This window comes from Strongylocentrotus purpuratus, unplaced genomic scaffold (assembly GCF_000002235.5).
Source record: "Strongylocentrotus purpuratus isolate Spur 01 unplaced genomic scaffold, Spur_5.0 spur5_scaffold_16, whole genome shotgun sequence".
In the NCBI taxonomy this organism is placed as follows: Eukaryota; Metazoa; Echinodermata; class Echinoidea; order Camarodonta; family Strongylocentrotidae; genus Strongylocentrotus; species Strongylocentrotus purpuratus.
Genome location: NW_022145601.1, coordinates 23,381,447 through 23,394,662, shown reverse-complemented (window position 1 = coordinate 23,394,662; position 13,216 = coordinate 23,381,447). Strand labels below are relative to the sequence as shown.

General features: G+C 35.1%; 2 protein-coding genes across 3 annotated transcripts; one reads left to right on the top strand and one right to left on the bottom strand.

Moving 5' to 3' along the window:
• Window positions 1–416: 416 nt before the first annotated feature.
• On the top strand, window positions 417–2,921 carry LOC115924583. Of its 2 annotated transcripts, XM_030987081.1 has the most exons (3): window positions 417–1,058; window positions 1,360–1,488; window positions 1,663–2,921. In XM_030987081.1, exons 1-3 carry the CDS (start codon window positions 896–898, stop codon window positions 2,298–2,300), a joined length of 930 nt encoding a protein of 309 aa, XP_030842941.1. In that variant the 5' UTR covers window positions 417–895; the 3' UTR covers window positions 2,301–2,921. The 2 variants fall into 2 exon arrangements, with proteins under 2 accessions (XP_030842941.1, XP_030842942.1); XM_030987082.1 differs by lacking the exon at window positions 1,360–1,488.
• Window positions 2,922–10,489: 7,568 nt separating this feature from the next.
• On the bottom strand, window positions 10,490–12,371 carry LOC115924715. The gene is made up of 3 exons (XM_030987481.1): window positions 11,730–12,371; window positions 11,301–11,429; window positions 10,490–11,127 (listed from the first exon to the last, which is right to left on the bottom strand). Exons 1-3 carry the CDS (start codon window positions 11,890–11,892, stop codon window positions 10,490–10,492), a joined length of 930 nt encoding a protein of 309 aa, XP_030843341.1. The 5' UTR covers window positions 11,893–12,371.
• Between the last annotated feature and the right edge of the window lie 845 nt (window positions 12,372–13,216).

The window sequence follows — 13,216 nt, the reverse complement described above, 5'->3', positions numbered from 1 at the left end:
CAACCCCGACCCTGTTCTCTATTGTTCCCCCTCCTCTCATCAGATTAATTGGTTAAATTGATCAGATAGGATATGGGGATGTACTTGGCTAAATTTCCGCCATTGACAGTTCCGAACGCCTCCGTCTCGCCTCCCTCTCCCTCGTGGAGTGATGAGATCCAAAGGTGTGGAGGAGAACTTTTTGTTCCACCGTTACTCATCTTGTGGGCTTTGTATGGTTCCATATTACAGAAAGGTCTTGCAAGATGTCCCTTCTTGACCTGTTGAAGACAGTTTCACTTTCATGGAAGCCTTTTTCCCACATGAGGTAGTAAATAACTATGATCACACAGTACCATCATAATTACAGACTTTTTGAAGTTGTAATCAATAAATAACATATTGGCAACTCTGTGAAATACTGAGGTCAGAAGATAGGTACCCCTATATAGGAAGTGTTAATTGGCATTTCCGGTTAATTAGTTAATCCTTCCGGTTAATTAGTTAATCCTTCCGGTGACTTCCGGTAAACAATAGGGGAGTGTTAATGAGTTAATTGGGGTGTCCTTCCGGCGGAAGTTACGTAATGAGGGTACATCCCCTGGAGGAAGTTCTTTTGTTTACATCATTCATTCATTCATGGAGAGGTGGAGGATGGACGTGTGTAGGGTACGAGGGACAAGGACCAAATGACCAAACAATGGGCCACCCGGCATGTATGTTGAATGTGTGTGTTACCGACCAATGAGAATGCGAGGATTTTTTTAGAAAGGAAGTGACCCAAAGTTGGTACTTGTTTGTGATTGGACGAGAGAAAATGGTGAACCTATGGGCAAGTATCATATGACATCTAACTGTCGTTGAGTCAACATCGCTTTGTTTTTGTTGTAATACTGGCCAGATTCTATAATGTACCATGATTTCTACATGTGATTTAATGCACAAGCTTCGGGCATGTACATGCCTGGAAGAAGTATCGAGTTTTCGTGAGGAATATTATGAAGACCTTGAACCAGAACAACATGCTTTGGTATTTGCAAGGTCATCCTACTTTTTGAGTTTGCAGGACTTGGAAGATGGTAAGTGCTAATCATATTTATTTATTTATTTTCATATTCATAATTGAATAATTTTGTAGTGTTACCATATCGGGTTTGCATCTGGAATTCAAGAAGGAGATTAAGCATCGAAAATCCATAATAGGCAACGATGTGACATAATGAGTGTTTTTTTTTGTTCAATGCAAATTAAATAATGATTGATATCTCCATTTGAAACATAAACTCACGTGTAAGCAAAAAAAAAAAGAAGATTTATAAAGTATTATAAAGTATACGTTCAAATTATAAATTTAATTAAATTATTCAATTATACTTGTAGGGATTACCGATGATGATTTAGTGGATGTGTTCGTCGAGAACCAACAGCCCCCTCTCCCCCTAGCAACGCAGCACCAGCAAGGTCTTCCACATGACGCAGCTACTCCATGGCAACCAAATTTTGATGACGGTTAGTGTATACTTCATTTATATATACATCAATGCAAAGGATCATTGGATGAATGTTCATTTTTTTTTTTTCATGTATGAAGACAACACAATACATTGTAGCGGTTGAATGAAACTTTTTATCCGTTCTTATATATCTTTTTTTTTTTTTATTTTTTTTTTTTTTATCTCATAGGCATTTCCGATGACCATTTAATGGAGATGGACATCAATACAAATAAGCCATGTGACGCAACATCAGTACCTGGCCCCTCTAACCGCCAACCAGCAGCAACAGCAGTGGCTGGACCCTCCCGCCATCCAGCATCAGCAGTGGCCGGACCCTCCCGACAACCACCAGCAGTGGCTGGACCTTCCCGTCAACCAAGAGCAGTGGCCGGACCCTCCCGACAACCACCATCAGTAGCCGGACCCTCCCACAGTCAACCAAGAGCAGCAGCAGTAGCCGGACCCTCGTCTTTTCATGTTGGGGGATCTAAGAAACGTGTTGTAGATGCACCGCCTGCAAGAGAACCCAATCTCCCTACTCATCACGTGACCAAAGTGAGTCAAAAACATGTACGCAAATACAATGCTAATGTAACTGATTACACCGTTTCTTTCCAACCCATAGAAAATAACGGTCCCATGATAGAAATGATGCCACGCGTAAATGAGATGTTTGAAAATATCATTGAAGAGATGGTTGAGGGGGTAAATGATAGAGATTTTGTTAGGATTGTTTTCAATTCCCCACAATTAGATAGACCCGTTAGTATGCCAATTTGTAAGGAGGGATCAAATGAATCACGAAGCATTTGCAACCAAACTTGAGAATACTATTCAATCGAATGATAAGGTAAGCTTGGACGAAACAGTCTCTTTCAACATATTACACATGGCTATGCCAAATGGTGGTGGTTCCAATGTGAAGTGCTTAACCATCGAAGAGACATTGTCCAGAAAAAGATGCATCATCAGGATGAAGAATAAAGATAACATGTGTTGTCCAAGGGCTATCGTAACTGGCATTGCCCGGATTGAAAAACACCCTAATTTTGAGTCGATCAAACGTGGTTACAAACAGCAAAGGGAATATGCCATTGAGCTGTATAAACAGGCCAAACTTCCAGAAAATACCAAATGTAGCATCGAAGAGATTAAACTCTTCGAAAAGACGGAATTCATGGCCGGTTTCAGGGTGGTGGTTGTTTCAAAAGAGCACTTAAACTTCATTACGTATGCTGGCCCCGAAGACAGGCAGCATACCATTTATCTGTATGTTCATGACAATCACTTTGATCTCATTACATCAATGGCCGCCTTCTACAACAAGTCATATTTTTGCCACGAGTGTTTGGTAGGATACGACAAGAAACTCAGACACGACTGCATTTTCCGCTGCAAACTTTGCAAGGGAGATGACTGCCCCGCCTCCAATGACCCCGATTCCTACAAATGCATTAGCACCTGACTTGATGTACAAAGAGCATTAGCGCCTTTACACCTTCTTATTTTGTTTTCTTTAAACAAAAAAACTTTTTTATCATTACGTTTTTTCTTTTTTCTTTTAAAAGTTTCATAATATTATTATTTTTTTTTATTTTTTTATTTTTTTTTGGTAGATCATTTTGCACGAACCGATCATTTTTTTTGTCCACTTTGAAGACTTGATTCTTTAAAGATGTCATTTCTTTTTCTTTAAAAAAGGTGTATAACATTTTCTTTATTAGATAATTTTGCACGAACCGATCTTTTTTGTTTCCACTTTGAAGACTTGATGCAAACAAAAAAGTGTTTACGCCTGTACGCTTTTTTTCTTAATTTATATTAACATTTTTTTTTGTGTGTGTGTGTGTGTTAACTTTCTGTCAAGATGATATTTCTTTATCTTTAAAAAAAGTTTTATAACTTTTTCTTTACTGATAAGTTTGCACGAACCGATCTTTTTTTCCACTTTAAAGACTTGATGCAAAAAAGTCTTAACGCCTGTACGCTTTTTTAATTTGTTTTAACATTTGTTTTTTGTTTTTTGTTTAAATTTCTGTCAAGATGTTATTTCTTTATCTTTAAAAAAGTTTTAAAACTTTTTCTTTAAAAGATAATTTTGCACGAACCGATCTTTTTTTTTTCCACTTTGAAGACTTCATGCAAAAAGATGTTAACGCCTGTACGCTTTTTTAATTTGTTTTAACATTTCATTTTTTTTTGTGGTTGGTCATTTTGCACGAACGGATCATTTTTTTTTCCACTTTGATTCTCTCAAGACGTTATTTCTTTTTCTTTTAAATAAGTTTTATACTTTTTTTTTTTTTTTAAAGATCATTGTTGCACGAACCAATCTTTTTTTTTCCTTCCACTTTGAAGATTAGATAGAAAAAAAAAGTGTTAACGCCTGTACGCTTTTTTACAAATTTGTTTTAAATTGTTTTGATTTAACTTTCTGTCAAGACGTTATTTCTTTTTCTTTATAAGATTATTTTGCAAAACTCGATCATTCCCCCCCCCCACCCCTTTGAAGACTTGATGTACAAAAAAGCATCAACGTCTGTACACTTTCTTTATTCTTATTTTTATTTTTTTAAACTTTCTGTCATTACGTTATTCTTTTCTTTAACATTTTGTATAATTTGTTGGATCATTTTGTACGAATCGATATGTTTAACCCTATTTAAAGACTTGATGCAAAAAAGTATTAATACCTGTACATTTTCTTACTTTATTTAATTTTTTTTTACTTTACGTCAAGGGCGTTATTCCTTGTTTCTATACAGACTCGACATGAATTTTTCTCTCGTAATAATGTACAAGTTCCGACAAGATTGAGAACAACTTTTATATGGTTGCATGTTTAAGAAACGATTTGTATATATATATTTTTTTTTGTCAATTTTTTTTTTAATGCACTGGACGGCCCTTTCAATATCGAATAATGATCTTCCAAGGGGGCCCTGTCTTTATAGTTCAAATGCATTTATAATGAAAAAAACATATTATATAAATTATAATACAATAGAAACAAGAATAAAGTACAAAAACAGTCAAAACTAAGATTTAGAACAATGACACAGCATAACTCCCCAAAAAAGGTTTACAAAATATGACAATACTGTCATACAATATCAATATAAATATGAATCAAAAGACAGAAATCGTTTCTCAGAGGGCATTCACAATACTTATCTGTTCATATTACATCTTCAATGATAATAAAGATAATTTACTTGTACGTAAATCAGGCGATAGGGTACTCCACATGAGTGAACCTTAGTAGTGAAGGGATCTTGTAAAACAATCAGTTGTAGGTCTTGTGATTAAGAGTAGGGAATGTTCCGCATGTCTCGTATAAATGAACACTGGTACAAAATTCTCGGAATAATAATTGTTTTCAGCTCCAAAGGTATACATTTTGTTGTGTGTGGATTATATGCATATTATAGACAAAATGTGGTACTCCATTCTCCGACAAACCGATTGCCAAGAATTTTCAGATAACATAAAAAAAACATGAGGTGTAGAAATCTGCGTTAAATACAAGTCTTGCATAGTTGGGGTTTGAAATGTTTGAACTCTTGTTATGTTACATATTGCACCCGGCACCTCGCCACAGTATTTTCACAGTAGTTAATGTACGATTTACAAAAGAAAAGAGAAGAATATTATTATAGGTCATTAATAAAACACGTTTGGGACAAGAGATATCGATTGTGTCTGATAAAACCAATAGTTATTGGCAATGCAGTACATGATCTATAAATGCGACATTTCCAAAGTAGGGAAGACTTAATGATCAATACAAGTCCTGATTTATATTCGTGTTTCACTTGTTCGAGAAATGATGATATTACTGCTTCAAAGGCTGTAAAATCAGATCAATGCAGATTGTTACTAATATTCGATATTCTAGCAAGTAGTAACTGTTTGCTTCGGCAGTTTAGATGACAAGGGGGTGGGGGTATCAATGATGATGATTATTACAAGTGGAATCTCGAAGGATAATAACATTTGAAGTAGATTGTAAAGGTTTTTTTTTCTCCTTTAAATTGGAGTTCTGCTTTAGAATAGAAGTCAGTTGAAGAACTAGGTGTTCGATAAACAATAGCAATTAAACGAAATTGTGGATATTTAAATCTTCCTTCAAACCTTAACATTTCAAGGTTCTCATGTTTTAAATCATGTTTGCAGTTGTAAATCAAATTCTAATTTCTAGTTAATATAACAAGCAACAACACTACCTGATATATTGTTATCTTTTCTTACAAGATTGTAACTACTTAAATCAAGCTCAGAATCAAGGCTTCTTGCAAGTCAAGTTTATCAAAAGGATTGTTAAACAAATGGTTTATGTGGTTAAATTCCCATCTAGTGCTATGTATATGTAAGTGAGCTATTGTAAAAAAAAACCTTTCTATCAAAATCCAGATTTCCCGGCGAAACATTTTATTTTAGTTTGTTTAGTTTATCATTATCATAAAACAACAAGAATATCTACAGCATCATGTGAGTTAAAAGGCATATATTCCTTCACCATTAACCATACACTACTATCATCACGATCCGCGACATGAAGGTAGCCATGATTCATTGATAGTGTTGCGTTGATGAAACAAATGATCTAATTGACTGTTGCTTGTGGAATACCGTATTGTGATAATGTCAAAAACGTTGTGATTGGATAAGTATCTCGAGTCAAGTGATACAAATGTATTTATGTTTTTCTCCGTTTTTCAAATAATGCGCGAGTTTTGTGCTTGTACGACTTTCAGGGAACGTTATCAGATATATATTTTTTTTTAAACAATATCATGTAAAAAACAACAACATGTAGTTCCTTGAGATGGGTCACGAAAGTAAACAAGTTTCGGCGAGTGGACACTTTTCGCGAATCGTAGACTCATCGCGCCGATCTAGACTGCGGTGAGATGGGTCACATCTCGCACGTAGACTGCGGTTCGATGAGTCTACGATTCGCGAAAAGTGTCCACTCGCCGAAACTTGTTTACTTTCGTGACCCATCTCAAGGAACTACATGTTGTTGTTTTTTACATGATATTGTTTAAAAAAAAATATATATCTGATAACGTTCCCTGAAAGTCGTACAAGCACAAAACTCGCGCATTATTTGAAAAACGGAGAAAAACATAAATACATTTGTATCACTTGACTCGAGATACTTATCCAATCACAACGTTTTTGACATTATCACAATACGGTATTCCACAAGCAACAGTCAATTAGATCATTTGTTTCATCAACGCAACACTATCAATGAATCATGGCTACCTTCATGTCGCGGATCGTGATGATAGTAGTGTATGGTTAATGGTGAAGGAATATATGCCTTTTAACTCACATGATGCTGTAGATATTCTTGTTGTTTTATGATAATGATAAACTAAACAAACTAAAATAAAATGTTTCGCCGGGAAATCTGGATTTTGATAGAAAGGTTTTTTTTTACAATAGCTCACTTACATATACATAGCACTAGATGGGAATTTAACCACATAAACCATTTGTTTAACAATCCTTTTGATAAACTTGACTTGCAAGAAGCCTTGATTCTGAGCTTGATTTAAGTAGTTACAATCTTGTAAGAAAAGATAACAATATATCAGGTAGTGTTGTTGCTTGTTATATTAACTAGAAATTAGAATTTGATTTACAACTGCAAACATGATTTAAAACATGAGAACCTTGAAATGTTAAGGTTTGAAGGAAGATTTAAATATCCACAATTTCGTTTAATTGCTATTGTTTATCGAACACCTAGTTCTTCAACTGACTTCTATTCTAAAGCAGAACTCCAATTTAAAGGAGAAAAAAAAACCTTTACAATCTACTTCAAATGTTATTATCCTTCGAGATTCCACTTGTAATAATCATCATCATTGATACCCCCACCCCCCTTGTCATCTAAACTGCCGAAGCAAACAGTTACTACTTGCTAGAATATCGAATATTAGTAACAATCTGCATTGATCTGATTTTACAGCCTTTGAAGCAGTAATATCATCATTTCTCGAACAAGTGAAACACGAATATAAATCAGGACTTGTATTGATCATTAAGTCTTCCCTACTTTGGAAATGTCGCATTTATAGATCATGTACTGCATTGCCAATAACTATTGGTTTTATCAGACACAATCGATATCTCTTGTCCCAAACGTGTTTTATTAATGACCTATAATAATATTCTTCTCTTTTCTTTTGTAAATCGTACATTAACTACTGTGAAAATACTGTGGCGAGGTGCCGGGTGCAATATGTAACATAACAAGAGTTCAAACATTTCAAACCCCAACTATGCAAGACTTGTATTTAACGCAGATTTCTACACCTCATGTTTTTTTTATGTTATCTGAAAATTCTTGGCAATCGGTTTGTCGGAGAATGGAGTACCACATTTTGTCTATAATATGCATATAATCCACACACAACAAAATGTATACCTTTGGAGCTGAAAACAATTATTATTCCGAGAATTTTGTACCAGTGTTCATTTATACGAGACATGCGGAACATTCCCTACTCTTAATCACAAGACCTACAACTGATTGTTTTACAAGATCCCTTCACTACTAAGGTTCACTCATGTGGAGTACCCTATCGCCTGATTTACGTACAAGTAAATTATCTTTATTATCATTGAAGATGTAATATGAACAGATAAGTATTGTGAATGCCCTCTGAGAAACGATTTCTGTCTTTTGATTCATATTTATATTGATATTGTATGACAGTATTGTCATATTTTGTAAACCTTTTTTGGGGAGTTATGCTGTGTCATTGTTCTAAATCTTAGTTTTGAATGTTTTTGTACTTTATTCTTGTTTCTATTATATTATAATTTATATAATATGTTTTTTTCATTATAAATGCATTTGAACTATAAAGACAGGGCCCCCTTGGAAGATCATTATTCGATATTGAAAGGGCCGTCCAGTGCATTAAAAAAAAAATTGACAAAAAAAAATATATATATACAAATCGTTTCTTAAACATGCAACCATATAAAAGTTGTTCTCAATCTTGTCGGAACTTGTACATTATTACGAGAGAAAAATTCATGTCGAGTCTGTATAGAAACAAGGAATAACGCCCTTGACGTAAAGTAAAAAAAAATTAAATAAAGTAAGAAAATGTACAGGTATTAATACTTTTTTGCATCAAGTCTTTAAATAGGGTTAAACATATCGATTCGTACAAAATGATCCAACAAATTATACAAAATGTTAAAGAAAAGAATAACGTAATGACAGAAAGTTTAAAAAAATAAAAATAAGAATAAAGAAAGTGTACAGACGTTGATGCTTTTTTGTACATCAAGTCTTCAAAGGGGTGGGGGGGGGGGGGAATGATCGAGTTTTGCAAAATAATCTTATAAAGAAAAAGAAATAACGTCTTGACAGAAAGTTAAATCAAAACAATTTAAAACAAATTTGTAAAAAAGCGTACAGGCGTTAACACTTTTTTTTTCTATCTAATCTTCAAAGTGGAAGGAAAAAAAAAGATTGGTTCGTGCAACAATGATCTTTAAAAAAAAAAAAAAAGTATAAAACTTATTTAAAAGAAAAAGAAATAACGTCTTGAGAGAATCAAAGTGGAAAAAAAAATGATCCGTTCGTGCAAAATGACCAACCACAAAAAAAAATGAAATGTTAAAACAAATTAAAAAAGCGTACAGGCGTTAACATCTTTTTGCATGAAGTCTTCAAAGTGGAAAAAAAAAAGATCGGTTCGTGCAAAATTATCTTTTAAAGAAAAAGTTTTAAAACTTTTTTAAAGATAAAGAAATAACATCTTGACAGAAATTTAAACAAAAAACAAAAAACAAATGTTAAAACAAATTAAAAAAGCGTACAGGCGTTAAGACTTTTTTGCATCAAGTCTTTAAAGTGGAAAAAAAGATCGGTTCGTGCAAACTTATCAGTAAAGAAAAAGTTATAAAACTTTTTTTAAAGATAAAGAAATATCATCTTGACAGAAAGTTAACACACACACACACACAAAAAAAAATGTTAATATAAATTAAGAAAAAAAGCGTACAGGCGTAAACACTTTTTTGTTTGCATCAAGTCTTCAAAGTGGAAACAAAAAAGATCGGTTCGTGCAAAATTATCTAATAAAGAAAATGTTATACACCTTTTTTAAAGAAAAAGAAATGACATCTTTAAAGAATCAAGTCTTCAAAGTGGACAAAAAAAATGATCGGTTCGTGCAAAATGATCTACCAAAAAAAAATAAAAAAATAAAAAAAAATAATAATATTATGAAACTTTTAAAAGAAAAAAGAAAAAACGTAATGATAAAAAAGTTTTTTTGTTTAAAGAAAACAAAATAAGAAGGTGTAAAGGCGCTAATGCTCTTTGTACATCAAGTCAGGTGCTAATGCATTTGTAGGAATCGGGGTCATTGGAGGCGGGGCAGTCATCTCCCTTGCAAAGTTTGCAGCGGAAAATGCAGTCGTGTCTGAGTTTCTTGTCGTATCCTACCAAACACTCGTGGCAAAAATATGACTTGTTGTAGAAGGCGGCCATTGATGTAATGAGATCAAAGTGATTGTCATGAACATACAGATAAATGGTATGCTGCCTGTCTTCGGGGCCAGCATACGTAATGAAGTTTAAGTGCTCTTTTGAAACAACCACCACCCTGAAACCGGCCATGAATTCCGTCTTTTCGAAGAGTTTAATCTCTTCGATGCTACATTTGGTATTTTCTGGAAGTTTGGCCTGTTTATACAGCTCAATGGCATATTCCCTTTGCTGTTTGTAACCACGTTTGATCGACTCAAAATTAGGGTGTTTTTCAATCCGGGCAATGCCAGTTACGATAGCCCTTGGACAACACATGTTATCTTTATTCTTCATCCTGATGATGCATCTTTTTCTGGACAATGTCTCTTCGATGGTTAAGCACTTCACATTGGAACCACCACCATTTGGCATAGCCATGTGTAATATGTTGAAAGAGACTGTTTCGTCCAAGCTTACCTTATCATTCGATTGAATAGTATTCTCAAGTTTGGTTGCAAATGCTTCGTGATTCATTTGATCCCTCCTTACAAATTGGCATACTAACGGGTCTATCTAATTGTGGGGAATTGAAAACAATCCTAACAAAATCTCTATCATTTACCCCCTCAACCATCTCTTCAATGATATTTTCAAACATCTCATTTACGCGTGGCATCATTTCTATCATGGGACCGTTATTTTCTATGGGTTGGAAAGAAACGGTGTAATCAGTTACATTAGCATTGTATTTGCGTACATGTTTTTGACTCACTTTGGTCACGTGATGAGTAGGGAGATTGGGTTCTCTTGCAGGCGGTGCATCTACAACACGTTTCTTAGATCCCCCAACATGAAAAGACGAGGGTCCGGCTACTGCTGCTGCTCTTGGTTGACTGTGGGAGGGTCCGGCTACTGATGGTGGTTGTCGGGAGGGTCCGGCCACTGCTCTTGGTTGACGGGAAGGTCCAGCCACTGCTGGTGGTTGTCGGGAGGGTCCGGCCACTGCTGATGCTGGATGGCGGGAGGGTCCAGCCACTGCTGTTGCTGCTGGTTGGCGGTTAGAGGGGCCAGGTACTGATGTTGCGTCACATGGCTTATTTGTATTGATGTCCATCTCCATTAAATGGTCATCGGAAATGCCTATGAGATAAAAAAAAAAAAATAAAAAAAAAAAAAGATATATAAGAACGGATAAAAAGTTTCATTCAACCGCTACAATGTATTGTGTTGTCTTCATACATGAAAAAAAAAAAATGAACATTCATCCAATGATCCTTTGCATTGATGTATATATAAATGAAGTATACACTAACCGTCATCAAAATTTGGTTGCCATGGAGTAGCTGCGTCATGTGGAAGACCTTGCTGGTGCTGCGTTGCTAGGGGGAGAGGGGGCTGTTGGTTCTCGACGAACACATCCACTAAATCATCATCGGTAATCCCTACAAGTATAATTGAATAATTTAATTAAATTTATAATTTGAACGTATACTTTATAATACTTTATAAATCTTCTTTTTTTTTTGCTTACACGTGAGTTTATGTTTCAAATGGAGATATCAATCATTATTTAATTTGCATTGAACAAAAAAAAACACTCATTATGTCACATCGTTGCCTATTATGGATTTTCGATGCTTAATCTCCTTCTTGAATTCCAGATGCAAACCCGATATGGTAACACTACAAAATTATTCAATTATGAATATGAAAATAAATAAATAAATATGATTAGCACTTACCATCTTCCAAGTCCTGCAAACTCAAAAAGTAGGATGACCTTGCAAATACCAAAGCATGTTGTTCTGGTTCAAGGTCTTCATAATATTCCTCACGAAAACTCGATACTTCTTCCAGGCATGTACATGCCCGAAGCTTGTGCATTAAATCACATGTAGAAATCATGGTACATTATAGAATCTGGCCAGTATTACAACAAAAACAAAGCGATGTTGACTCAACGACAGTTAGATGTCATATGATACTTGCCCATAGGTTCACCATTTTCTCTCGTCCAATCACAAACAAGTACCAACTTTGGGTCACTTCCTTTCTAAAAAAATCCTCGCATTCTCATTGGTCGGTAACACACACATTCAACATACATGCCGGGTGGCCCATTGTTTGGTCATTTGGTCCTTGTCCCTCGTACCCTACACACGTCCATCCTCCACCTCTCCATGAATGAATGAATGATGTAAACAAAAGAACTTCCTCCAGGGGATGTACCCTCATTACGTAACTTCCGCCGGAAGGACACCCCAATTAACTCATTAACACTCCCCTATTGTTTACCGGAAGTCACCGGAAGGATTAACTAATTAACCGGAAGGATTAACTAATTAACCGGAAATGCCAATTAACACTTCCTATATAGGGGTACCTATCTTCTGAGGTCCTCTCCCATTTGCTCTGTACTGAAAAATTAAAACTTTTCCATTTTTATTAGTTATTGATGAAGGTATAGATTTTGTGTGTGCAGAGATTGAATAAAAACATTTATGCAATGATCATCTGTTGTTAATCAGATGTAGAAAACACAAACAAAACTGTTTTCCTACATGTAGTCGAGGAAACAGGAAATTTAATATATGTTGTAAAATATATGATATTTATAATGTTTTTTTGTATTTTGTATATCTGTAACAATAGAAATTGATGATTGATTAATATTATTCAAATCATTTTGAAAAAATTTCCAGACACCCCTTTTTAGATGGTTTCCTGTCATGAAGTCATAACTAATCCCTGTCTCCTGTGATTAGATTCAGACAAAATCAAGACCACTAGATCGACGCACCGACAATAGTCCTGTCTACATCAGCTCGAGATTGCCAAATATCCCGCTATTTGAACTATCCTGATCGCAACTTATCCAGTTAATTTGCGTCTTCATCAGCCCGAAGTTGCAATTAGCGGGATATTTGGTCATGATAATCATCCCAAGATATCTTGGGCTAGTTTGCAAAATATCCCGCTATTTGTCCGGTGCGTCTTCACCAGCCCGAAGATTTGCACTATGCGTGAATGCTGAGCAAAATATCTTGAGCTAATTTCTCAAGCTAGATTTTCAAGTTTCGAGGTCAAGTCTCGAGCTGATGAAGACGCGATTCGTAACTTCGTGATTATTTCCCAGATCAGAAATTGCAGGCTATTTGGCAATCTCGAGCTGATGATGACAGGCCTACTGACAATGGAACAGCAGGTGCCAACATTGTCACAACTTAAA

Excerpts from the sequence above, each read along its gene's own strand:
- LOC115924583 (XM_030987081.1), top strand. The coding sequence starts at position 896 with ATGATTTCTACATGTGATTTAATGCACAAGCTTCGGGCATGTACATGC. Across the intron at positions 1,059-1,359 it reads TTTGCAGGACTTGGAAGATG|GGATTACCGATGATGATTTA; the intron begins GTAAGTGCTAAT and ends TTATACTTGTAG. Across the intron at positions 1,489-1,662 it reads GCAACCAAATTTTGATGACG|GCATTTCCGATGACCATTTA; the intron begins GTTAGTGTATAC and ends TTTATCTCATAG.
- LOC115924715 (XM_030987481.1), bottom strand. The coding sequence starts at position 11,892 with ATGATTTCTACATGTGATTTAATGCACAAGCTTCGGGCATGTACATGC. Across the intron at positions 11,430-11,729 it reads TTTGCAGGACTTGGAAGATG|GGATTACCGATGATGATTTA; the intron begins GTAAGTGCTAAT and ends TTATACTTGTAG. Across the intron at positions 11,128-11,300 it reads GCAACCAAATTTTGATGACG|GCATTTCCGATGACCATTTA; the intron begins GTTAGTGTATAC and ends TTTATCTCATAG.